The 27,007-nt window shown below is 32.3% G+C and overlaps 2 protein-coding genes across 2 annotated transcripts; one reads left to right on the top strand and one right to left on the bottom strand.

The window, feature by feature from the left end:
• Positions 1–3,154: 3,154 nt before the first annotated feature.
• Positions 3,155–4,912, bottom strand: LOC139996474 (uncharacterized protein C18orf63-like). Its single transcript, XM_072020849.1, has 5 exons — positions 4,782–4,912; positions 4,544–4,679; positions 4,294–4,468; positions 4,051–4,213; positions 3,155–3,966 (listed from the first exon to the last, which is right to left on the bottom strand). Exons 1-5 carry the CDS (start codon positions 4,877–4,879, stop codon positions 3,864–3,866), a joined length of 675 nt encoding a protein of 224 aa, XP_071876950.1. The 5' UTR covers positions 4,880–4,912; the 3' UTR covers positions 3,155–3,863.
• A 13,915-nt stretch (positions 4,913–18,827) lies between these two features.
• Positions 18,828–19,996, top strand: LOC139996461 (uncharacterized protein C18orf63-like). Its single transcript, XM_072020834.2, has 5 exons — positions 18,828–19,078; positions 19,181–19,316; positions 19,392–19,566; positions 19,647–19,809; positions 19,894–19,996. The coding sequence occupies exons 1-5, from the start codon at positions 18,915–18,917 to the stop codon at positions 19,994–19,996; spliced, it is 741 nt and encodes a 246-aa protein (XP_071876935.1). The 5' UTR covers positions 18,828–18,914.
• The last annotated feature ends 7,011 nt before the right edge of the window (positions 19,997–27,007 follow it).

The following is a 27,007-nucleotide window of genomic DNA, read 5'->3' on the forward strand; positions in this document are numbered from 1 at the left end:
TTTTTTGTTGTCGTTTGTATTGTTTGGAACGTGGGACAGTTTGCCCTTTTGCCACGGAGGAGGGAGAATAAAGCGGTTATAGCTTTGTTCGAGTGAGCTAGTTCCCGATGTTTGGGCCATTTTCGAGCTAGTTAATTCAATTTGAGATAACTAGTCGAGCGGCTATGATTCGGATTGGAGATTAGAAGAGTCTGATTGTTCACTATTAAGTTTAGAAGCACTTGTTTTATTCTGATTTTACTTCACATTCGACGGATGGTCGTCACTTGTATGGATGGTCGTCACTTATAATTTTAACTTAATCACACAGATTTTAGAAACATAAATATGTATATACTGGATAAAGATGAGCTGCTGTCTTTATCAGATTTACTTGCGCGCAAAGTTCTCTCGCGATGCGAATAATAAGACGCCGTAGCATTATGTTATATTACATTTTATCTATCATATCACATCACTTGTCACTTTTCGCAAATGTTCCTAACGTTTGCCAACAATATACCATATATTTAGTTTGGCACTAAAATTGTTAATTGCGTATGCACTAGATGATAGTAAAAACGAAGATTGAAGCTATTACTTCAAGCAATACACTTAGCTTGAAAAGCAATTAAATCTTGAAAAATATTGAAAGAAACGTTCTCGTTTGACAAATGCGAAAAAAAGTATCGACAAAGTAAAACCATTAAAATTGACGATGCCTACGTTTTGTTACTAACAATCTTGAAATTGCTAAAATGAGTGATCATTCTCATTATTGAATGTCTAGTGTTTATATTCGTGTTCAATGTAGCGGCGTATCTACGGTATCCCTTTGCTCTCATTTCGCTTGTTTCTTCTTTAATTTTCTTTATTTTTCTCCAGCATTTTGCATTTTATGCGTCTTAGGCACCAGAGAATCTGAGCTGGAAATCCAAACTGGTTTTTGCTGAGATAAATGTCATGTTGATATCATCGCTAGTTCCTACATCCAGGTTTGGTACAACTGCTTGCGATTCTCTTCTGTTTTCCCCCGTCCGTCGCGTTCTTTTTTATCTGCGTATCCAATGTGTCGTAAATGGCTGTGCAAGGTGGTGAAATACACAGCATACAAAACTAATTAATCTGTATGAATCAATTAAATATCAAAAGCAAAACCAATGTAATAACAGCTTAAAACAGCATCTGAAAAACGATAACATCCAAGGAAACCACTTGCGATTGAAAGAGTCGTATATGGGAAAATTCAAAGGTTTATTATAAATTGATATAAAAGGATTACTCTGAACATTTTTCAATGATTTTCTATGCAACAATAATATAATATTTCTATATAATAACTTTCTCTGTTAATGTTGTACATTATTTGACATTCTTTACTGTGAATTACCCATATTTGCTTATCAAACAAATTTAAATTGACTTGTGTTGCAGATATCTACCCTGTTCTATAAATTATTTCAAGGAATCTAAATATAACAGCTGTTTCTTCCATATTTATGTAAAAATGTATTGGATAAGTTTTCAAGTAACCGATACTCTGTGACGCCATCATTTCTTTTTAACAAAATTTCAGCTGATTATAATGATGTTTTTATAAATTAAAAATTTTAAAAATTTATAGCTATTGCTTAAAAAATGTTTATTTTTGGATTTACTACCACTGCACATTTTTTCACGATATCATACATTAATATAATCTTTTTATCTTTTCCTACAGTCCCCCAGATCTAGCAACATGCAGATCTTCGTTGAGACCTTAACAGGGAAAACTATTACTCTTGAAGTTGAAGCTTCTGACAAGATAGAGAATGCGAAAGCTAAGATCCAAGAAACAGAGGAGATTATTACCATCACTGCTAGCAATTCTCAATAGAAACATATGCAAGATAACTGGGATATTTCAATTTAACTGCATCGTTTGCAAAGATTACAGTCCATTGGGCCACAAGATTTAAATATTAACGTAAAGACAAAGAAGATCTTGATACTAGTCTTGAATACGTGCTTGAATTTAGTCCATTGCGCCAACAAAATGTTCCTGCAACTACGAATGATAAAAATGTATTTGGGGAAGGTACACCAACGCCATCACGTTACAGGATACCTCCAAGAGCATTAATTCTCAATTCAGAAGAAGCAAAAACGTTTGCTTTACTAAAACATTACGGATTAGGTCAATACGTGCCTATATTTCTTGAACAATATATATATACATATATATGTATGTATGTATGTATTTTAGTTTGAGATTGATTTGTTTATGACTTAAAACTAATGAAGATTTAATTGAAATTGATTTAATTGAAATATGAAGCTGACAGAAAAGCTATATTAAAAGTGATAAACAGATCATAAAAATATCAGCGACACAAAAAGAATTTATTACCTTTTCTTAATTATGTCTAATTCTAATTATTTATTATTATTTTATTTGTTATAAAAGCTAAAGCTGATTTAATGTATAAATTTAAAATTATTAATTAAGTATTATTTCTTATACTAACTTAGTACAGTTAAGAACACATATGATACATTTCAATTTTTGCTTACAAAGATACATTCACATACATTTACATACGAAATGGCTGTAAAATTGTTGTATTCTCAATGTGTGATAATACTTTATTAATAAGTACACATTTTGTTTGCTTTAGGATCATGCGGAATTGAACGCACATTTAGACAATCGTTCAATTCACTATCCTTCATTTGATCCAACTGATTTATTTTTGCCATTGTCTCCGCGATATTGTTTTGATCCTATTTAATAAATTAGAGAATAATTATATGCAACTTTAACTTAATCATACTGAATTTAGAAACATAAATATGTGTATACTGATAAATATGAGCTGCTACCTTTATCAGATTTAGCTTTTGATAGTTTCTCCTTTAGCGTCAAATGTTTTTGTCTTTGATCTTTTTCTTCCGGTAGCTATTTTTAAATAGAAAAGTTTATAAGCGAAGCATAAACAATGAAAGATAAAATATATCTTAGAAAGAAAATGTAGAAGAAGATATCACTTTTGCCTTGGCATAAGAATTCATCTTTTGAATTTTAAAGTACGTAGAAATTGTTCTTTCCTTTGATACAGTAAAATTTGGGTATCTTGATGCATTATCTGTGATAAAATTATTTTCCACATAATGTACAAATGAATTTTGCATAGCATTTAAACATTGAATACCTATGAAATTTATTTTATAATTCAAGCAATTACAATCTTTAGGTATATTTGTAAAGGTATATTATTATCTTAGTACCACTTTGATCTTCTTTCACATGCTTGTTGTTTAATTTTGCTCTCATATTTTCATGAAATTGTACATTACGAATTTGATGAATTTTAGTTAATTGCGTTCTTAATGCTGTAGCAGTATTCACATCTTTTGTCAATCCATCTACATATTTATCGGAAAATTCTAATTGTGAGATAATATTACTCTTTTCCTTCAGATACGTACTTAATCCTCTGTCCTTTGATGATGCATTACTTGATTTTATACTTAAAGGTTTCTGTTTATAATGGAGAATAGATTTTATTTCTGTGTAACTCACCGTACTATCAAATGGAGTATCTTTGGATATCTGTAGCCGTTTACCACAAACTCCAGGTAATTTCATTAGCATATCAGATAAAAAGTGTGTAATTGTAGATTCTTTTTCTCTATTTGGAATAATTTCTAATGGACTACTTGCTAGACACATTTGAGGATATGTAAAAGCTTTAGATTTGGAAATTGAAAATTTAATTTCATAAAATAAAATTCCATCTTTATTCTTTGGTAAATAATATCCATACTAAAACGTTATACATATTTATATACAAAAATTATATTTGAAGGGAAATTGCAAGACGAATAAACATAGATATTGTCGTTTATACCATATTTTTCCAGTGTCTACGTAATTGGTCATAATCTTTGAAAGCACATTTTGCTGGAAGTTCTTTAGATACAGATAATACTTTGCCTTTTTTTGTACTACAAAAATTAGAAAATTTTATTTTAAACCAAATATACATATATATTCCATATATATTCCACTAAATGAAATAAATTAGTTACCTTGGTAACACATGTACAAATGGAAGATTATAACGAGATAAATCAACGTATCCTTTAGGGTCTGCTAAAAAATGTGATAATATAGATGGTGAAAGATAGTCTTCAAGTTTTATATATGGAATTTTAAGTATTTCTGCATGAAGTTGCAAACACATTTTCCTTTCTAGAAACTTTTTAATGTTAACATATTTCATATGATTTTAATATCAGTTATACAAAGAACAAAATTAGATTTTCCATTACCCCCTATAAGTATATCTAATTTTAATGCTCTAGTTCCTTCTATAAAGTTATAAAAATGTTTTCCTTGAACAAAATAATCATCAACTTTATTCCACAAAGGAGCTATCTTAGTTTGTATCGTATACCTAAGACAACTTTTATAAACTTCTGTAGTAACTGATCTTAATCCTCGATACTGACAGAAATAAAAACCAGTTTATCATTGAAATAATATATTTAGAGTCAATAAAGATTTGTATCGTGAATATACCACTAGTTTAAAATTTCTCAAAATTTTGTCCAATCTACCAGTTTCAGAAAATTGTTTATGCGTTATAACAAATATATATCTTTCTGTACCCATTACTGGCGAAGCAATAACGTCAGATATTAAATGAATAAGTAATCTAAAATTTTATTGTTAGTAAAATATAAAGATCATTAAGATCATTATGATAGTATTATGGAATAGAAAGTTTTTGAAAGGGCAGAATTTGCCCTTGACTTACCGGCATTTCATTGTTTGCCAATAAAAATGTGATTTTGCCGATGGATCATGAACTTCAAGAAAATCAGTTTCGCAAATTGCACAACATAGGTTACTCATTTCCGGAAATAAAGCGTACAGAACCGACTGTTCTTTTTTTCTATTCATAAGATTACAAGCATCCATTATATATAATTGCTTGCTATTCTTAATTATTTTATGTTCTTGTAGATCCAATTTATACTAACAATTTTTCAAAAACGTATTTTCGAATGAATAGCCAACATTTAAAATTCTAAAAGTTGTAGTAATATTTTAAATATGATTTTTATGAAGAAGCTTTATTCTCAATTATGTTAAAATTAAACTTGTATGTGAGACATCTAAACTTTTCATATTTAAAAGAAATTTAAAATCTTGTTAAGTAAAAAGACGACTCTTTTTCTATTACCAACATATTATCTTATTTAGCGGTTACTGAGGAGTTTATATTATATATATTGGTACGGATCACTGAACCGCTTTATTCAATAAAGTGCGCGAAAAATTCAAGATAACTACATATTAAGATGTAAGCATAGCTTTTTTAATAGAGACTTGCTTGAAATTCTCCCTTAGAAAACAAAATATTTTTTAATAACCTTGCATGACTGAATGAAAACCTTTTAATTTATTGTGACTTTTAACGACGAAACTTAAAGTTTTCCAATAGCGTATTTCCTGTACTTTGAATTCTTATTCACTCCTTGCTATAGTACAGGCATCGAATTTTTGACCAATATATAGATGTATTTGGCATTTCAGATATGTGAACGTGATTTCAAATTTCGATTTTAAATTACTTTATTTTGAATTATATTGATATCGCTAAATATAAGGCCAGATTCATATGTAACACAACGGTTCAGTAATGTTCAATTATGTTGTATGTTCGTAACTTCAAGCCATTTGAAGTAAACGCCGCGTAATTCAAATTTCAACACTATGCATAGCGTATTCTATAACGAATAAATTAATTACTATGTACTTACATAAATAGTTTTAAGGCGGGGAATCTACTGGTTTAAAAGTTATGACTATGTAAAACTGAGCATACTTTGGCTAATTTACGACCATTTTTACACATTACTTTGACGTCATATTGCTTCTATCCATCATTCAGTTGGTCCGTACAGATGACCAATGTACTGAAATTTGTGGGAAATTACATAGTTTATACAAGTTCGCAAGTATTTACTAACATAACAGCCGGTCTCATGATACTGCCCTCATCTACTGAACTATAAACTATTTACTGAATTATAAATAGAAATCGATATAGCGAACAAATAAGTTGTAAAACACCTTGAAAATGCTCAGTTTTACAATCATAAACTTCTAACTAACAAGTTCCTTGCATTAAAACTTCGAAGTTTTATTAATATAAAAATTAGAATTGTCTTTTAATTGGCATTATTTAACGAATAGAAAACAGGATAACTAAGTATAATAAAAGAAAATGTAAGCTATGATTTTTATGGTTTGAAATTTATATATATAATACAGTTTCATTTTACTAACAATGAGGGGAATAAAATAAAGAACAATTAGTTAGATGCGAAAAAAGTTAACTTTATTCAGATAAGATAAGATACATAATTCAAATTAATGTTTAATTAAGTAACACTTAAAATACGAAAGAAAGTAAAAAATATACAGAAAAAATGTATTTGATTAGTTTAATATTATGTTTCTATTTACTAATTACTGTAGAAATAGTACTAAAAGTAAAATATTTTATCATTTCCTGATATATACATTTAATTTGACGGTACATACTAGCACACATTTTAATGTGTGTACGTCATTTTTAAAAAATTATAAAGCATATACATATAAGAGATAGGAATCAACTAATTTATATATGTACATAATTATATATATATATATGTGTGTGTGTGTGTGTGTTCATGTATTAAGCAAAAGTTACACGAACTACAGCTTTAATTTCTTTCCGACAAATTATACATTGATCGAAATTTGGTGAACAGTAATGGCAAGTTGCCAGATGTCCACAAGGTAGAAATGTAATAGTCGCTTCTCGTTCCGTGCAAACTTTACACAACCGAGTATCCTTCAACTTTTGATTTTTTCGCTCCAGAGCAGCTAAAATAATAAACAGTATACTGTTTAAATATAATATATAATACAATTTATTATACGTATACGAATTTCATACAAATTAAAGAATGTATGATCTATCTGTGTTTTTATTTTTATTACTTACCAATTTCCTCAACGAGAGTCATCTCGTTTGTTTCTATTTTCTTATCGGATCCCTCATGATCCTCAACGGTACTTTCTATTGGTTTCTTAACTCCTTTTAGTCTCAAACGGCTACGTTCATATGCCGTCGGGTTTCGTACAGATATTGAAAATCGATGGTCATTAAAATCAAATGACTCTTGATGTTGTTGCTCTTGATAAGGCCAAGATCTATTTCTATTATTTCGTTTTGTCCGTAGAAATTTATCAGGATCTACTCCGATTGGTACATTATTACAATGTTCATTGCGAACAAATTTGCACTCTGGAGAATACATCTGATGAATTTGCATGGGAGTATGACCCTCTGACCAGTGACTTATCACCAATTGACATTCAAAACAACGGACTATATCCGTTTCTCCCGTATAGTACAGTCCTGCAGCTGCAAGACTGACAGGGTCAATGAAAGATACAGGCCAGTTTAGAAAACTCGCACGTCTTGCTGCTTCAAAACGAAAATCATCATAATTTTCTTGAATGCCACGCGACGTGGATGGAACCGGCGGAATTGGATGATCCGGCGGCATTTGTATTGGGAATGTTGGTGGCATTGACGACGTCGACGGCATCGGTGATGTTAAATCATCCACCCTGGCTGAAGATGCAGAGGATGTTAAATCAACCACAATTACTTGACATTCGGCTAAATCATCCGCCGAATTTGAATCAACCGACGAAGTTGAACCAACCGACGAAGTTGGATCAACCGATGGGTTGGAATCATCTGACAATGTCGAAGGAGTAGGCAGTGATTCTTCATGTTCCGAAGATTCTGAATTTTGTTCCCTCAAATATCGCGATTTCATTATAGGAATCATTTTATCCAAATAGTTACTCGAAGAGTATTGAAACCTAAAAAAGAAGAAAAAGAAAAAAAAGAAATTAAAATATCTAGTAATTGTAACAAGCCGATATTATCGAAGTAATCTCAGTTCCGTGTGTTTTAGCGCAAAAGTTAAACATTGTCTTTGAAGAATTACAGCGATTTTATTTGATATTTGAAGCGTTTAAAGGATTTTTTTCTATACAATCTACATAAATTCTTTCGCTACGATATTTTGACTTACAAATGGTAAAACGTTTTTAGTTAACTTATTTTCGAGAAATATTATACGTGTACAGTTGATCAAACAAAAATATATTACAGACAAAACTTACGAATATGAGATGTTCACGTACCGCTACAACAGCTCACCAACTCTTCAAATGGAATCTTGACAAAGATGTAATATCCTGTTCTTGTATATTTTCAGTTCAACAATATCGTATTTTTAAATTTACTAATACTGCACTATCGTACGAACGAACCATACAAACTCATCCGCTATTAGACTAATACTGAACCTTGCTGCTATTTCCTACAAATCTTATCCCTACCATCCCACTATAAGGTACTGTGCAGAGTGCGTAAGTTGTCGACCAATCAAACGTCATTGATGCTCCGCCCCTTACGTATCGTACTGTACTGTACTGTATTATCATTGGTTGAATAAGCCAGGGCCGCTAGATACAGCGAGAGAATGTATCTCTTACTTACTTTCGGAAACGATGCCGCTTTTCAATGAATTCTTATTTGCTCCGTTTTTACTTGGCAATATTAATACGTTGTTTAAAAGTAGTTAAAAAGTAAAAACTGCTATGGAATTTCCATATCGTTATGTTTCAGATTTCTCATTTTCGTCAACATTTAATCGATACATTGCTTCATCGTTCTGGTGTCCACGGTCCTATTTCAAGGATCGAAAACAACACTTTAACTAATTGTATACCTGGGTATACGTGACTACAAAGTTTAGTGGAAGGATAATTACCGTCGTAAACAGTATTGTCTAAAATCTCAAGTAATTATTCCGTGTTTAATTTTAATAAATAACACTAGAGTATACACGGCCTCGGTATTAATCACCGCGGATTATAATAAAATTATTTTTACAAATAAGTACGCAATTTGTTTAATATGTGAAACATCTCACACAGGATTTCTGCAGGAAAATTCAACCGTTTGTAACAATTTATAAATTTATTTTGAGATAAAGTTCTCTCGCCATGCGAATAATAAGACGCTGTAGCATTATGTTGTATTATATTTTATCTATCATATCATATTATATATATATATCGCAATCATATATCGTCTTTGTCACTTTTCGCAAATATCCCTTACGTTTGGCAACAATATACAATATCGACGAAGTAAAACCATTAAAATCGACGATGCCTATGTTTTGTTACACGCAATCCTGAAATTCCTAAAATGACTGATCATTCTCATTATTGAATGTCTCTAGCAGGTGTTTATATTCGTGTTCAATGTAGCGGCGTATCTACGGTATCCCTTTGCTCTCTTTTCGCTTGTTTCTTCTTTAATTTTCTTTATTTTTCTCTAGCATTTTGCATTTTGTGCGTGTTAGGCACCAAAGTTTCTTAGGGCCACAAGTGAACGTTCTAAATTTTCCATTTTTGTTCTATCTTGCTGTACGTTTCTATTTACTAAGAAAACAGCAAGTAGAATTTCAAAAGAAAAATCTTTCTATTTATAACGGTATTATAATAACGGGTGCGTTTCTTATTGGCTTTATCTCTCCTGAGAAAATTCACCTATTATTCTAAACATTCTATGTTTGTATGGAACCTTCAATAGCCTAAATGACTTTTTCTTCAATACAATCGAGTATAAGGGGCGACAGGTATACGGGCTGATAGAACAAAGGCCGCCTGCTAATCTGAGGGATATTAGTTAACTTAATCCTAAGATTTACAGCGGCTCCTCAGACTACCTGAACATACTGTTTATAATGCATCAACCTCTGGCGACCACCCTTATGTGGCTAACTACGGGGCCGTTAGGGTGTTTATTGTCAAGTATCGGTACGGCCGATTCATTAAAGGCGAGCTATGCAATTCCTCGTCTCTGCTAGGTGGAACGTTCATCCCATGTCCGTGGCTACGATCGGCGACCGGCCGTCTCCTCTAGCCCAAGCTCTTTGTCTCAAATTTCGAATAACTGTGTTTAGGTTGTTTCGTAATTGCTAAAACATTCGTGTTTTTCCGAGTGATTCCAACAGGGGGTCCCGTTGTCCTCTCATCTCCGACATATGTATATATATAAGTTCCAAAGACAATATATGATTGCGCTATATATATATGTCGGGTTAGGGTTAACACTTGGGTTTGGGGCGTGTAAAGAATCTGCGCCAGGGTCGCTCATCGTCGGTGTACAATCGATGATATCTTTTATTGTCACAAATGCAAGATAAACTACCGGTCTCGATACTCGAACGATAATGACAACGATCGTGGGGTCGATATAGCGAATCCACGGCCCACGGGATAACTGATCTACTTTACTTCAAAGTCCAAGTCGAACTCGACTTACTCCTCGTGATACAAGGATCGCTTGATTAACTCTCTACTAAGACGTAGATTATTCACTGATCGTACAAACATACTAGGTATCTAACTAATGCGACTGTAAGAAAAAGAATGACTTTCCGTCGCAACGACGCTGCAGAGGAAAACTATGGTGGGATGTGCCTAAGGGCACGAGGTCATCGGATTCGTCAAAGAAAGCCTCCGCTCGGAGGGTGAGGGAAATAGACGTTGCTGTTAATTGGTTAATCTCCATGTTGGCGGTTAGAAAAGGATGCTAGCCGCTCTCGAGAGAGGGTTCCTAGCGGGAAACGTCGTACGTGAGGAAAGCAGATCTTCCGTATCTTGCCGCAATAGGTGACAGATATACGGGCTGATATAATAAAGACTGTTTGCCAATCTAAAGGACTTTAGTTAACCAGATCCTAAGATTTGTAACGGTTCCTCAGGCTATCTGAACATAAACTGCGAATGATGCGTCGGCATCTGGCGACCATCTTACCCAAAGAATGGGGTCTGTGTGTGGCCGCTGGAATGTTTTATTGTCAAGTGCCGGTACAGCCAATTCTTTAAAGGAAAGCTATGTAACTTCGTATCTCTGTTAGGTGGAACGTTCATCCCGTGGCCGTGGCTACATTCGGCGACCGGTCGTCGCCTCGAGTCCAAGCTCATTGTCTCAAGTTTCGAATGGCTGTGTTTGGGTTATTTCGTGAATGCTATTGAGGTTTTTCCAAGTAATTCCAACGGGTGGCCCCGTTGTCCTTTCATCTCCGACATATATATATATAGCAGTGGTGTGATCCGAGCGCGGTGGTGGTCGTCTCCCCGAGAGGACAAGGAATTTATCCAAGGGCAGTTAGTCTCATTTGAAAATTCATACTGCATACATCGCGAGCCCTGACGAATAAAATCGCTAGTCTAACGAATATGGAAAAATATCAAAAGTCGAGTCGAATTTCTGTAAATCATTAACTATATCTATCACGAAACAATTTGTGACGCTTCTATTATTATTTAATTTATTGTTAAAAATAACTGTTAACACAGTTAACACACTGTTAACACAGTGTTAAATTCATTGAACCACCCCTATTATCTTAATCGAAACAAGTGGACGGATTATTTCGCGGCGTCGATTATACGAATCGTAGCGGGAATTTACGCTTCTCGCTGACCCGTTTTCCTCCCGACCGCGTCTCTCCGCGAACTGTCGTAACAAACTTGTTTTGTTTCTCTACCACATTGTTACATCGCCCTTCTATATCTTCACGAGCTTTTGTGACAACATAAAATAAACACATGACCGACCAGTTCGTTCTGTATCTTTGGACCACATTTTGATATGTACGCAACGATGCTTTTGCCCATCCAAGTTGATGTGCAATTCCGACACGATACACAGACACGCAACGGATCCGAACGCTCCATTTGCAGATTTTTTTTTTTTTTTTTTTTTTTCGTCGTCACATCAAAGTAATGATGCGCATGTATGCAGCGGTGATTCGCAACAATGATGCACGACGATGATACGCGGTGATACACAACAAACGGATACGCATCTCTGGAAGAAGACATTTTTATAATTTCACAAGTTTTCATTTTGCAATGAAAATAGACTTATGACCGCAAACGAATTCGGAGAAGAATGTTTCCTGCGGCGGAAACACGAATTGAAGCTCTGTATTGAAAAACGAAACTGTAGAGCACTGTGACCATGCGGAAGAAATTTCTTTATTCAAAAATATTAGAAATCAGAACTTCCAATGATTTCTATCCTGTATGATAATGTATTGATGGATGGATTTATTACAATGGATTAAACAAAAAACGATGATTATTCAACGTGAACTTAACGCAATAGTGTGTACTACAACTCTCTATTAAGGACTCTTGACTTTTGACTCTCCGGCTCCTAACATCAACGGCTGCGGTGCCGAAATATATTAATGACCGTTAACAGCTGAGGTCCATTTCTTATGAACAATATGCAAAGAAACAACTTCCAGAAACAATTTCGTAAAAAGGCTGCCCATTTTCATCGGTTCCATCGATTAGTTTGTGGAGAAACGATTAAATACAACGAAAAAGACAGGTATGACAATGATAAATATGCGGAGCATTGGAGAAAAGGATTGGTTTGAAAGGAACGATTTGACTAGTTTGCGTGATTGAAAACGAAATGAAACGAAGAATTCGTTTCAATAGAAAGATTTGACTGGTCAACGTGATTAAAAACAAAACGGATCGACCGTCAACGGGTCGTGTACCATTGCGTGCTTCCTATTCCATTGCTGAATTTTAGATTTTTGAACACGTAGTGGTCTAAACTATCGAGATAATCGATTATCTCGCGAAGCGGCGAAATTTGCCGAAGTTGACCGATGTGCAGCCGACGGTTCGAGATCGTAGATAAACAGATGCATCGCATCTTAACTAATGTTTGCGTCTAAATATGTAAATCGACGTTGCGTTACATTGTATTCGAGGAGCTAAGGAGAGAAAAGATAAGAGTAAATGCGGGGCAAAGGACAGAGAAATACGAGGAGAAAATCAGGAAAATGCAACGAGGTGAGATTAATAAAAAAATATCCGAGAGAAAAGGATTTATAAGAGGAAGAATAGAGTTTCGGTAAAGAAAGATTAGAGTATATACAAAGAGTAGCATAGTAAAACAATGATGGAAAATATATGCAACAAAAAGGTGCAGGTCAGTATCATATTGAAAACAGAACATTATGGTAATCAAAGATAAAGGCAATTTAATAAAATATAAGGCTCAAGGTATAATAGTAGGTATGAAGATATATAATTACTATATACTATATTATAGGTTACTAGAGTATTTGACAGCAAGGACAAGCAAAAGTAGCCAAAAACTAATTATTAGAGCAAAATATTAGAGGAATCCAAAAAGCAATAACATACGGGTTAGAGGAGCTCATTAATTATTAATAAAGCTGATTGCGTTTTCTCCCTTTAAGCGAAGTTTTTTGTATCCAGTGTCAAGAGCTCTTTTGACAAAACGCTTTGATTCTAGTAGACTACAATTTTTCAACAATTGTATTTTCATTGCAACGACTTCTTTTACAATTATGTTGTAATATTTGTTGTATCTGAAGGAACAAAAACGTGAGGATTTTCGTGGATAATTTATGACATACGGTCACACCGACCCTGGTATGGATTACAGAATTCTAATAAGAGACAGTGAAAATAAAAGAGAGAGAGAGAACGATATTCGATGTATCCTTATCTATTTCTAATGGATATATATTTATTATTCTGATTAGGGAAGTTACATTTTGATAGGAGAAGAAAAGAGCAGAAGAACTTGTTTCGTAATCGTAGTCATAGTTCTATACACAGATCTGAAAAGTCCTGTGAAGGAAACCAATTTTAATAAATAGTAATAGGAGTTATAGGGAATATTTTACTTTTCAAAGTATAATAATAATATATATTTTTTCAAAGTACAAAAGTATAAAAGTTTCGTATCGCTTCGAAATTGATGAAAATATTTTGTTAGAGGTCTTGAAATTTCTCTATGTAGTAGACAATAGAGGCTCGCCGCATGTTAGTCATAAAGAGGTTTCCATCAAGACATACGGACAGAACAGGCAGGAAAATAAAATTACCAGCTCATTCGTCGCCTTTAGAAAACATATTTTTTCACTCGATTGTATTGAAGAAAAAGTCATTTAGTCTATTGAAGGTTCCATACAAACATAGAATGTTTAGAATAATAGGTGAATTTTCTCAAGAGAGATAAAGGCAATAAGAAACGCACCCGTTATTATAATACCGTTATAAATAGAAAGATTTTCCTTTTGAAATTCTACTTGCTGTTTTCTTAGTAAATAGAAACGTACAGCAAGATAGAACAGAAATGGAAAATTTAGAACGTTCACTTGTGGCCCTAAGAAACTAAGGCACTTTGGTGCCTAACACGCACAAAATGCAAAATGCTAGAGAAAAATAAAGAAAATTGAAGAAGAAACAAGCGAAAAGAGAGCAAACGGATACTGTAGATACGCCGCTACATTGAACACGAATATAAACACCTGCTAGAGACATTCAATAATGAGAATGATCAGTCATTTTAGGAATTTCAGGATTGCGTGTAACAAAACATAGGCATCGTCGATTTTAATGGTTTTACTTCGTCGATATTGTATATTGTTGCCAAACGTAAGGGATATTTGCGAAAAGTGACAAAGACGATATATGATTGCGATATATATATATAATATGATATGATAGATAAAATATAATACAACATAATGCTACAGCGTCTTATTATTCGCATGGCGAGAGAACTTTATCTCAAAATAAATTTATAAATTGTTACAAACGGTTGAATTTTCCTGCAGAAATCCTGTGTGAGATGTTTCACATATTAAACAAATTGCGTACTTATTTGTAAAAATAATTTTATTATAATCCGCGGTGATTAATACCGAGGCCGTGTATACTCTAGTGTTATTTATTAAAATTAAACACGGAATAATTACTTGAGATTTTAGACAATACTGTTTACGACGGTAATTATCCTTCCACTAAACTTTGTAGTCACGTATACCCAGGTATACAATTAGTTAAAGTGTTGTTTTCGATCCTTGAAATAGGACCGTGGACACCAGAACGATGAAGCAATGTATCGATTAAATGTTGACGAAAATGAGAAATCTGAAACATAACGATATGGAAATTCCATAGCAGTTTTTACTTTTTAACTACTTTTAAACAACGTATTAATATTGCCAAGTAAAAACGGAGCAAATAAGAATTCATTGAAAAGCGGCATCGTTTCCGAAAGTAAGTAAGAGATACATTCTCTCGCTGTATCTAGCGGCCCTGGCTTATTCAACCAATGATAATACAGTACAGTACAGTACGATACGTAAGGGGCGGAGCATCAATGACGTTTGATTGGTCGACAACTTACGCACTCTGCACAGTACCTTATAGTGGGATGGTAGGGATAAGATTTGTAGGAAATAGCAGCAAGGTTCAGTATTAGTCTAATAGCGGATGAGTTTGTATGGTTCGTTCGTACGATAGTGCAGTATTAGTAAATTTAAAAATACGATATTGTTGAACTGAAAATATACAAGAACAGGATATTACATCTTTGTCAAGATTCCATTTGAAGAGTTGGTGAGCTGTTGTAGCGGTACGTGAACATCTCATATTCGTAAGTTTTGTCTGTAATATATTTTTGTTTGATCAACTGTACACGTATAATATTTCTCGAAAATAAGTTAACTAAAAACGTTTTACCATTTGTAAGTCAAAATATCGTAGCGAAAGAATTTATGTAGATTGTATAGAAAAAAATCCTTTAAACGCTTCAAATATCAAATAAAATCGCTGTAATTCTTCAAAGACAATGTTTAACTTTTGCGCTAAAACACACGGAACTGAGATTACTTCGATAATATCGGCTTGTTACAATTACTAGATATTTTAATTTCTTTTTTTTCTTTTTCTTTTTTTTTAGGTTTCAATACTCTTCGAGTAACTATTTGGATAAAATGATTCCTATAATGAAATCGCGATATTTGAGGGAACAAAATTCAGAATCTTCGGAACATGAAGAATCACTGCCTACTCCTTCGACATTGTCAGATGATTCCAACCCATCGGTTGATCCAACTTCGTCGGTTGGTTCAACTTCGTCGGTTGATTCAAATTCGGCGGATGATTTAGCCGAATGTCAAGTAATTGTGGTTGATTTAACATCCTCTGCATCTTCAGCCAGGGTGGATGATTTAACATCACCGATGCCGTCGACGTCGTCAATGCCACCAACATTCCCAATACAAATGCCGCCGGATCATCCAATTCCGCCGGTTCCATCCACGTCGCGTGGCATTCAAGAAAATTATGATGATTTTCGTTTTGAAGCAGCAAGACGTGCGAGTTTTCTAAACTGGCCTGTATCTTTCATTGACCCTGTCAGTCTTGCAGCTGCAGGACTGTACTATACGGGAGAAACGGATATAGTCCGTTGTTTTGAATGTCAATTGGTGATAAGTCACTGGTCAGAGGGTCATACTCCCATGCAAATTCATCAGATGTATTCTCCAGAGTGCAAATTTGTTCGCAATGAACATTGTAATAATGTACCAATCGGAGTAGATCCTGATAAATTTCTACGGACAAAACGAAATAATAGAAATAGATCTTGGCCTTATCAAGAGCAACAACATCAAGAGTCATTTGATTTTAATGACCATCGATTTTCAATATCTGTACGAAACCCGACGGCATATGAACGTAGCCGTTTGAGACTAAAAGGAGTTAAGAAACCAATAGAAAGTACCGTTGAGGATCATGAGGGATCCGATAAGAAAATAGAAACAAACGAGATGACTCTCGTTGAGGAAATTGGTAAGTAATAAAAATAAAAACACAGATAGATCATACATTCTTTAATTTGTATGAAATTCGTATACGTATAATAAATTTTATTATATATTATATTTAAACAGTATACTGTTTATTATTTTAGCTGCTCTGGAGCGAAAAAATCAAAAGTTGAAGGATACTCGGTTGTGTAAAGTTTGCACGGAACGAGAAGCGACTATTACATTTCTACCTTGTGGACATCTGGCAACTTGCCATTACTGTTCACCAAATTTCGATCAATGTATAATTTGTCGGAAAGAAATTAAAGCTGTAGTTCGTGTAACTTTTGCTTAATACATGAACACACACACACACACACACACATATATATATATATATAATTATGTACATATATAAATTAGTTGATTCCTATCTCTTATATGTATATGCTTTATAATTTTTTAAAAATGACGTACACACATTAAAATGTGTGCTAGTATGTACCGTCAAATTAAATGTATATATCAGGAAATGATAAAATATTTTACTTTTAGTACTATTTCTACAGTAATTAGTAAATAGAAACATAATATTAAACTAATCAAATACATTTTTTCTGTATATTTTTTACTTTCTTTCGTATTTTAAGTGTTACTTAATTAAACATTAATTTGAATTATGTATCTTATCTTATCTGAATAAAGTTAACTTTTTTCGCATCTAACTAATTGTTCTTTATTTTATTCCCCTCATTGTTAGTAAAATGAAACTGTATTATATATATAAATTTCAAACCATAAAAATCATAGCTTACATTTTCTTTTATTATACTTAGTTATCCTGTTTTCTATTCGTTAAATAATGCCAATTAAAAGACAATTCTAATTTTTATATTAATAAAACTTCGAAGTTTTAATGCAAGGAACTTGTTAGTTAGAAGTTTATGATTGTAAAACTGAGCATTTTCAAGGTGTTTTACAACTTATTTGTTCGCTATATCGATTTCTATTTATAATTCAGTAAATAGTTTATAGTTCAGTAGATGAGAGCAGTATCATGAGACCGGCTGTTATGTTAGTAAATACTTGCGAACTTGTATAAACTATGTAATTTCCCACAAATTTCAGTACATTGGTCATCTGTACGGACCAACTGAATGATGGATAGAAGCAATATGACGTCAAAGTAATGTGTAAAAATGGTCGTAAATTAGCCAAAGTATGCTCAGTTTTACATAGTCATAACTTTTAAACCAGTAGATTCCCCGCCTTAAAACTATTTATGTAAGTACATAGTAATTAATTTATTCGTTATAGAATACGCTATGCATAGTGTTGAAATTTGAATTACGCGGCGTTTACTTCAAATGGCTTGAAGTTACGAACATACAACATAATTGAACATTACTGAACCGTTGTGTTACATATGAATCTGGCCTTATATTTAGCGATATCAATATAATTCAAAATAAAGTAATTTAAAATCGAAATTTGAAATCACGTTCACATATCTGAAATGCCAAATACATCTATATATTGGTCAAAAATTCGATGCCAGTACTATAGCAAGGAGTGAATAAGAATTCAAAGTACAGGAAATACGCTATTGGAAAACTTTAAGTTTCGTCGTTAAAAGTCACAATAAATTAAAAGGTTTTCATTCAGTCATGCAAGGTTATTAAAAAATATTTTGTTTTCTAAGGGAGAATTTCAAGCAAGTCTCTATTAAAAAAGCTATGCTTACATCTTAATATGTAGTTATCTTGAATTTTTCGCGCACTTTATTGAACAAAGCGGTTCAGTGATCCGTACCAATATATATAATATAAACTCCTCAGTAACCGCTAAATAAGATAATATGTTGGTAATAGAAAAAGAGTCGTCTTTTTACTTAACAAGATTTTAAATTTCTTTTAAATATGAAAAGTTTAGATGTCTCACATACAAGTTTAATTTTAACATAATTGAGAATAAAGCTTCTTCATAAAAATCATATTTAAAATATTACTACAACTTTTAGAATTTTAAATGTTGGCTATTCATTCGAAAATACGTTTTTGAAAAATTGTTAGTATAAATTGGATCTACAAGAACATAAAATAATTAAGAATAGCAAGCAATTATATATAATGGATGCTTGTAATCTTATGAATAAAAAAAAAGAACAGTCGGTTCTGTACGCTTTATTTCCGGAAATGAGTAACCTATGTTGTGCAATTTGCGAAACTGATTTTCTTGAAGTTCATGATCCATCGGCAAAATCACATTTTTATTGGCAAACAATGAAATGCCGGTAAGTCAAGGGCAAATTCTGCCCTTTCAAAAACTTTCTATTCCATAATACTATCATAATGATCTTAATGATCTTTATATTTTACTAACAATAAAATTTTAGATTACTTATTCATTTAATATCTGACGTTATTGCTTCGCCAGTAATGGGTACAGAAAGATATATATTTGTTATAACGCATAAACAATTTTCTGAAACTGGTAGATTGGACAAAATTTTGAGAAATTTTAAACTAGTGGTATATTCACGATACAAATCTTTATTGACTCTAAATATATTATTTCAATGATAAACTGGTTTTTATTTCTGTCAGTATCGAGGATTAAGATCAGTTACTACAGAAGTTTATAAAAGTTGTCTTAGGTATACGATACAAACTAAGATAGCTCCTTTGTGGAATAAAGTTGATGATTATTTTGTTCAAGGAAAACATTTTTATAACTTTATAGAAGGAACTAGAGCATTAAAATTAGATATACTTATAGGGGGTAATGGAAAATCTAATTTTGTTCTTTGTATAACTGATATTAAAATCATATGAAATATGTTAACATTAAAAAGTTTCTAGAAAGGAAAATGTGTTTGCAACTTCATGCAGAAATACTTAAAATTCCATATATAAAACTTGAAGACTATCTTTCACCATCTATATTATCACATTTTTTAGCAGACCCTAAAGGATACGTTGATTTATCTCGTTATAATCTTCCATTTGTACATGTGTTACCAAGGTAACTAATTTATTTCATTTAGTGGAATATATATGGAATATATATGTATATTTGGTTTAAAATAAAATTTTCTAATTTTTGTAGTACAAAAAAAGGCAAAGTATTATCTGTATCTAAAGAACTTCCAGCAAAATGTGCTTTCAAAGATTATGACCAATTACGTAGACACTGGAAAAATATGGTATAAACGACAATATCTATGTTTATTCGTCTTGCAATTTCCCTTCAAATATAATTTTTGTATATAAATATGTATAACGTTTTAGTATGGATATTATTTACCAAAGAATAAAGATGGAATTTTATTTTATGAAATTAAATTTTCAATTTCCAAATCTAAAGCTTTTACATATCCTCAAATGTGTCTAGCAAGTAGTCCATTAGAAATTATTCCAAATAGAGAAAAAGAATCTACAATTACACACTTTTTATCTGATATGCTAATGAAATTACCTGGAGTTTGTGGTAAACGGCTACAGATATCCAAAGATACTCCATTTGATAGTACGGTGAGTTACACAGAAATAAAATCTATTCTCCATTATAAACAGAAACCTTTAAGTATAAAATCAAGTAATGCATCATCAAAGGACAGAGGATTAAGTACGTATCTGAAGGAAAAGAGTAATATTATCTCACAATTAGAATTTTCCGATAAATATGTAGATGGATTGACAAAAGATGTGAATACTGCTACAGCATTAAGAACGCAATTAACTAAAATTCATCAAATTCGTAATGTACAATTTCATGAAAATGTGAGAGCAAAATTAAACAACAAGCATGTGAAAGAAGATCAAAGTGGTACTAAGATAATAATATACCTTTACAAATATACCTAAAGATTGTAATTGCTTGAATTATAAAATAAATTTCATAGGTATTCAATGTTTAAATGCTATGCAAAATTCATTTGTACATTATGTGGAAAATAATTTTATCACAGATAATGCATCAAGATACCCAAATTTTACTGTATCAAAGGAAAGAACAATTTCTACGTACTTTAAAATTCAAAAGATGAATTCTTATGCCAAGGCAAAAGTGATATCTTCTTCTACATTTTCTTTCTAAGATATATTTTATCTTTCATTGTTTATGCTTCGCTTATAAACTTTTCTATTTAAAAATAGCTACCGGAAGAAAAAGATCAAAGACAAAAACATTTGACGCTAAAGGAGAAACTATCAAAAGCTAAATCTGATAAAGGTAGCAGCTCATATTTATCAGTATACACATATTTATCTTTCTAAATTCAGTATGATTAAGTTAAAGTTGCATATAATTATTCTCTAATTTATTAAATAGGATCAAAACAATATCGCGGAGACAATGGCAAAAATAAATCAGTTGGATCAAATGAAGGATAGTGAATTGAACGATTGTCTAAATGTGCGTTCAATTCCGCATGATCCTAAAGCAAACAACATGTGTACTTATTAATAAAGTATTATCACACATTGAGAATACAACAATTTTACAGCCATTTCGTATGTAAATGTATGTGAATGTATCTTTGTAAGCAAAAATTGAAATGTATCATATGTGTTCTTAACTGTACTAAGTTAGTATAAGAAATAATACTTAATTAATAATTTTAAATTTATACATTAAATCAGCTTTAGCTTTTATAACAAATAAAATAATAATAAATAATTAGAATTAGACATAATTAAGAAAAGGTAATAAATTCTTTTTGTGTCGCTGATATTTTTATGATCTGTTTATCACTTTTAATATAGCTTTTCTGTCAGCTTCATATTTCAATTAAATCAATTTCAATTAAATCTTCATTAGTTTTAAGTCATAAACAAATCAATCTCAAACTAAAATACATACATACATACATATATATGTATATATATATTGTTCAAGAAATATAGGCACGTATTGACCTAATCCGTAATGTTTTAGTAAAGCAAACGTTTTTGCTTCTTCTGAATTGAGAATTAATGCTCTTGGAGGTATCCTGTAACGTGATGGCGTTGGTGTACCTTACCCAAATACATTTTTATCATTCGTAGTTGCAGGAACATTTTGTTGGCGCAATGGACTAAATTCAAGCACGTATTCAAGACTAGTATCAAGATCTTCTTTGTCTTTACGTTAATATTTAAATCTTGTGGCCCAATGGACTGTAATCTTTGCAAACGATGCAGTTAAATTGAAATATCCTAGTTATCTTGCATATGTTTCTATTGAGAATTGCTAGCAGTGATGGTAATAATCTCCTCTGTTTCTTGGATCTTAGCTTTCGCATTCTCTATCTTGTCAGAAGCTTCAACTTCAAGAGTAATAGTTTTCCCTGTTAAGGTCTCAACGAAGATCTGCATGTTGCTAGATCTGGGGGACTGTAGGAAAAGATAAAAAGATTATATTAATGTATGATATCGTGAAAAAATGTGCAGTGGTAGTAAATCCAAAAATAAACATTTTTTAAGCAATAGCTATAAATTTTTAAAATTTTTAATTTATAAAAACATCATTATAATCAGCTGAAATTTTGTTAAAAAGAAATGATGGCGTCACAGAGTATCGGTTACTTGAAAACTTATCCAATACATTTTTACATAAATATGGAAGAAACAGCTGTTATATTTAGATTCCTTGAAATAATTTATAGAACAGGGTAGATATCTGCAACACAAGTCAATTTAAATTTGTTTGATAAGCAAATATGGGTAATTCACAGTAAAGAATGTCAAATAATGTACAACATTAACAGAGAAAGTTATTATATAGAAATATTATATTATTGTTGCATAGAAAATCATTGAAAAATGTTCCTTTCCAAGTAATCCTTTTATATCAATTTATAATAAACCTTTGAATTTTCCCATATACGACTCTTTCAATCGCAAGTGGTTTCCTTGGATGTTATCGTTTTTCAGATGCTGTTTTAAGCTGTTATTACATTGGTTTTGCTTTTGATATTTAATTGATTCATACAGATTAATTAGTTTTGTATGCTGTGTATTTCACCACCTTGCACAGCCATTTACGACACATTGGATACGCAGATAAAAAAGAACGCGACGGACGGGGGAAAACAGAAGAGAATCGCAAGCAGTTGTACCAAACCTGGATGTAGGAACTAGCGATGATATCAACATGACATTTATCTCAGCAAAAGCCAGTTTGGATTTCCAGCTCAGATTCTCTGGTGCCTAAGACGCATAAAATGCAAAATGCTGGAGAAAAATAAAGAAAATTAAAGAAGAAACAAGCGAAATGAGAGCAAAGGGATACCGTAGATACGCCGCTACATTGAACACGAATATAAACACTAGACATTCAATAATGAGAATGATCACTCATTTTAGCAATTTCAAGATTGTTAGTAACAAAACATAGGCATAAAATCGTCGATTTTAATGGTTTTACTTTGTCGATACTTTTTTTCGCATTTGTCAAACGAGAACGTTTCTTTCAATATTTTTCAAGATTTAATTGCTTTTCAAGCTAAGTGTATTGCTTGAAGTAATAGCTTCAATCTTCGTTTTTACTATCATCTAGTGCATACGCAATTAACAATTTTAGTGCCAAACTAAATATATGGTATATTGTTGGCAAACGTTAGGAACATTTGCGAAAAGTGACAAGTGATGTGATATGATAGATAAAATGTAATATAACATAATGCTACGGCGTCTTATTATTCGCATCGCGAGAGAACTTTGCGCGCAAGTAAATCTGATAAAGACAGCAGCTCATCTTTATCCAGTATATACATATTTATGTTTCTAAAATCTGTGTGATTAAGTTAAAATTATAAGTGACGACCATCCATACAAGTGACGACCATCCGTCGAATGTGAAGTAAAATCAGAATAAAACAAGTGCTTCTAAACTTAATAGTGAACAATCAGACTCTTCTAATCTCCAATCCGAATCATAGCCGCTCGACTAGTTATCTCAAATTGAATTAACTAGCTCGAAAATGGCCCAAACATCGGGAACTAGCTCACTCGAACAAAGCTATAACCGCTTTATTCTCCCTCCTCCGTGGCAAAAGGGCAAACTGTCCCACGTTCCAAACAATACAAACGACAACAAAAAACCTTGAACCTTTCTCATCTCTGGAAGTTATAGAATTAATCCGTCGTCTAAACTCCAGGAAAGCATCGGGACATGATCAGATAAGTAACAAAGCTATCAAGGAGCTTCTCATAAAAGGGATTGCTGTCATTACCTCTATTTTTAATGCAATTCGTCGCCTTGAATACTATCCTAATCTTGAAAAATATCATTAATTACTCTTATCCCTAAACTTGGAAAACCTCACAATCTGTTTACCAAAAGGCATCACTGCTTTCCCCACGCCGTAGCAAGATTCTTTAAACGAAGTCTACTCTTTATTCTTCTTCCCATTCGCGACCAGACGCGCGCAACCGCGAAGTTAAGACACGACTCTGCGACTACAAAGCATATGGAACACATACATATATATATACGTGCTACGATCGCGTGCGAAATAGCCGTGCGCGACCGAACGTCGACGATAGAACATCAGGAATCCTTACTGAAGATTTTTTATTTATTTATTTACTTATTTAATGTATAGCACTATTAACTTATAATAATAATAATAATAATATATACGTATAATATTGTATGCAATATATAACGGTATATAGAATGAAACTGTAGAAACGTTACCTACCCTCGGATTTCTATGATTTTTGGATATGTTGCAGAAATATTTTGAACAACTTTTACCTATTTGCTATACTGTATATAAAGAGTGAACTTGTTTAATTTTCAATATATTGGTAAGAAACTACCGGCTCGATTATACTGTATTTCTGCTTATAGTTGTTCATCTGCGACAGCGGCGTATGCGTCGGTCTGGTTGCCAGTCGTCGGTCACTTACCTTTTATGCATTAACAATTATTTAATTAATTAATATTTGAACCCAATACATTGATGATATTCACTTTTAATTGAGTTATAAGTTACCAGTTATAACAGACTCTTGCAGCCTCGCATGTGTACGTTGTGCACGAAGCCTCTAACCCGCCCGACCCTCGTTTCCAAAGAGAAAATAAGTGACCGGCAATCGGTAACCAAACTAACGCATACGCTGTCACAGTTGCACAACTGCAGATGCAGAATTCACTGTATTGCTATCGGTAGTTTTTCGCGAATATCCCAGAAAATAAGCGAATTCACTTCTTATATAGGAAAAGGTTATTTGAAATATCGATTTCTACAACATATTCGAAAATATCGAAATCGAAGAGTAGTTAACGTTTCTACAGTTCCACATACCAAATCGTATTCTCTTCAACGCTATTCAATTTTTATGCGAAAGATTTTTCCATAAAGTAAATCATTTTGTAATGATGTTTGAAATGATAAAGTTAGATGCTTCATTCTATTTAGCGTAGATTATCATATATTCAAAGGAATAGCTTTCTGTTTGTTCATTAATATGGCATTACTTAGTTTTTATCTAACTGGGAAATGTAAACATTTTCTAATGTAATTTCAATATGAGAGCCAATGGAACTTTAAGATCATATTCCGAAAGAACGATTCATTTGCGACCCATGGTTCCTTGCAGATATTACGCGATTCATTAGATATCCATTACACGATGCAGTACAAAAAGTTTGGCTTTGAAATTCTATTATACGGTATCTTTCATTAATAAATCTCCATCGATCTGAAGGTGTAGGATCATCTACCAAAGTCATGAGATATAATTCCTGAATACCGTGAACAACCAATAGCCTATAACCAAATTGCACAACATTTAATAATGTTTCTTTAATGCAATATAATTGTAATATCTTCTTACTCTTTTCCTTTCCTATACTCTGTTGCTTTTGACGACATATCTTTCGTTTGTCAATTTATAACCTTAAACGAAGATAATTAAAATTAAGAATTATAATGATTTATAATGAATTATACAAAAACATGGCACGAAAATCAACGTAATCACACCGTACATGTACATGTATTTATAATAACGACAACGGTAAAAATTCAGGACGTCGAAAAACTGGGAATGCCATTGGGTTTCACTTTTGGAGGAAGAAATTTCCACAATGTGTCACTGGGTCAAGATCAAGAACCCATAGCGGAAGAAGCCATAGAACTTTCGGCGATCCAAGGCCACTGGGTAACTTTGCGAAATGTTCATTTGGTGAGGAAATTGTTGCCTACATTAGAAAAAAAGATGGAACAATGCTCGGAGAATCCACATGATGATTATCGATTGTTCATTAGTGCGGAACCCAGTCCTGATCCTCCTGAATCAATAATACCTCAGGTAATAAACAATTGTGTAATTTGAAAAAGCAAAAGAAAATATCCAGTTTTAATTAACCTAACCTATGTACTAATTATATACCTTAACCCTCCGTCGGTAATATGGTATTTCACAAATGTCGGTATTCCAGTAACGCGGTCGGCATTACTTGTTTTTCAGTAACTTGCCTAATTTCTTACTGTTTTTGCTTTAAGAAAATCTAAGAAAATTCTGAGGTATCTATTATAGTCTCTAATTTACTATATAATTGATACTTTAGCCAATAAGTAGATAATATCGATAAAGTATTTATTAAATACATAAACAAGAAAATTATGTAAATATTTCTCCCTTTCTCTCTCTATCTCTTCCTTTCTCACTATCCCCCTCTGCTTGCTAAAGAATATGAATGTTAAATTATAATATATATCATAATTGTCTGTATACCAATGTATAATTTATAGGTAATTAAAAAAAAAAGATAAAAATTCTGGCTACAAAGATATTGGGTTTATGCTGGGGTATAAAACATATATATTTAATCTTAAATATATGAAAACATTATACATATAACATTAACAAATTACTTTTATTAAAAATTTTATAAATTACAAAATATGTGAAATGAACTATATATTTATTATAATTATATCAATCAGATTGATCAATTTTTAAATTTTGTCTTTCTTTAAATCTTTTACTATTCGGCTTTTCTTATATATATATATATATGTCGGAGTAGAGTTGTTTGACTTTTGATTATGGGCGTGTAAAGAATCTTCGCCTGGATTGTTCATTGTAGTTTCACAATCAAGATAACGTTTATTAACACAAATACAGAAGAAATAAGTTTGAACAGTAACAATGGTAACTAGACGCTGATGGCAATGACCTTAGATTCGATATAGCGAATCCACGGTCCACGGGCTCACTCTTTA

This window comes from Bombus fervidus, chromosome 18 (genome assembly GCF_041682495.2).
Source record: "Bombus fervidus isolate BK054 chromosome 18, iyBomFerv1, whole genome shotgun sequence".
NCBI lineage: Eukaryota > Metazoa > Arthropoda > Insecta > Hymenoptera > Apidae > Bombus > Bombus fervidus.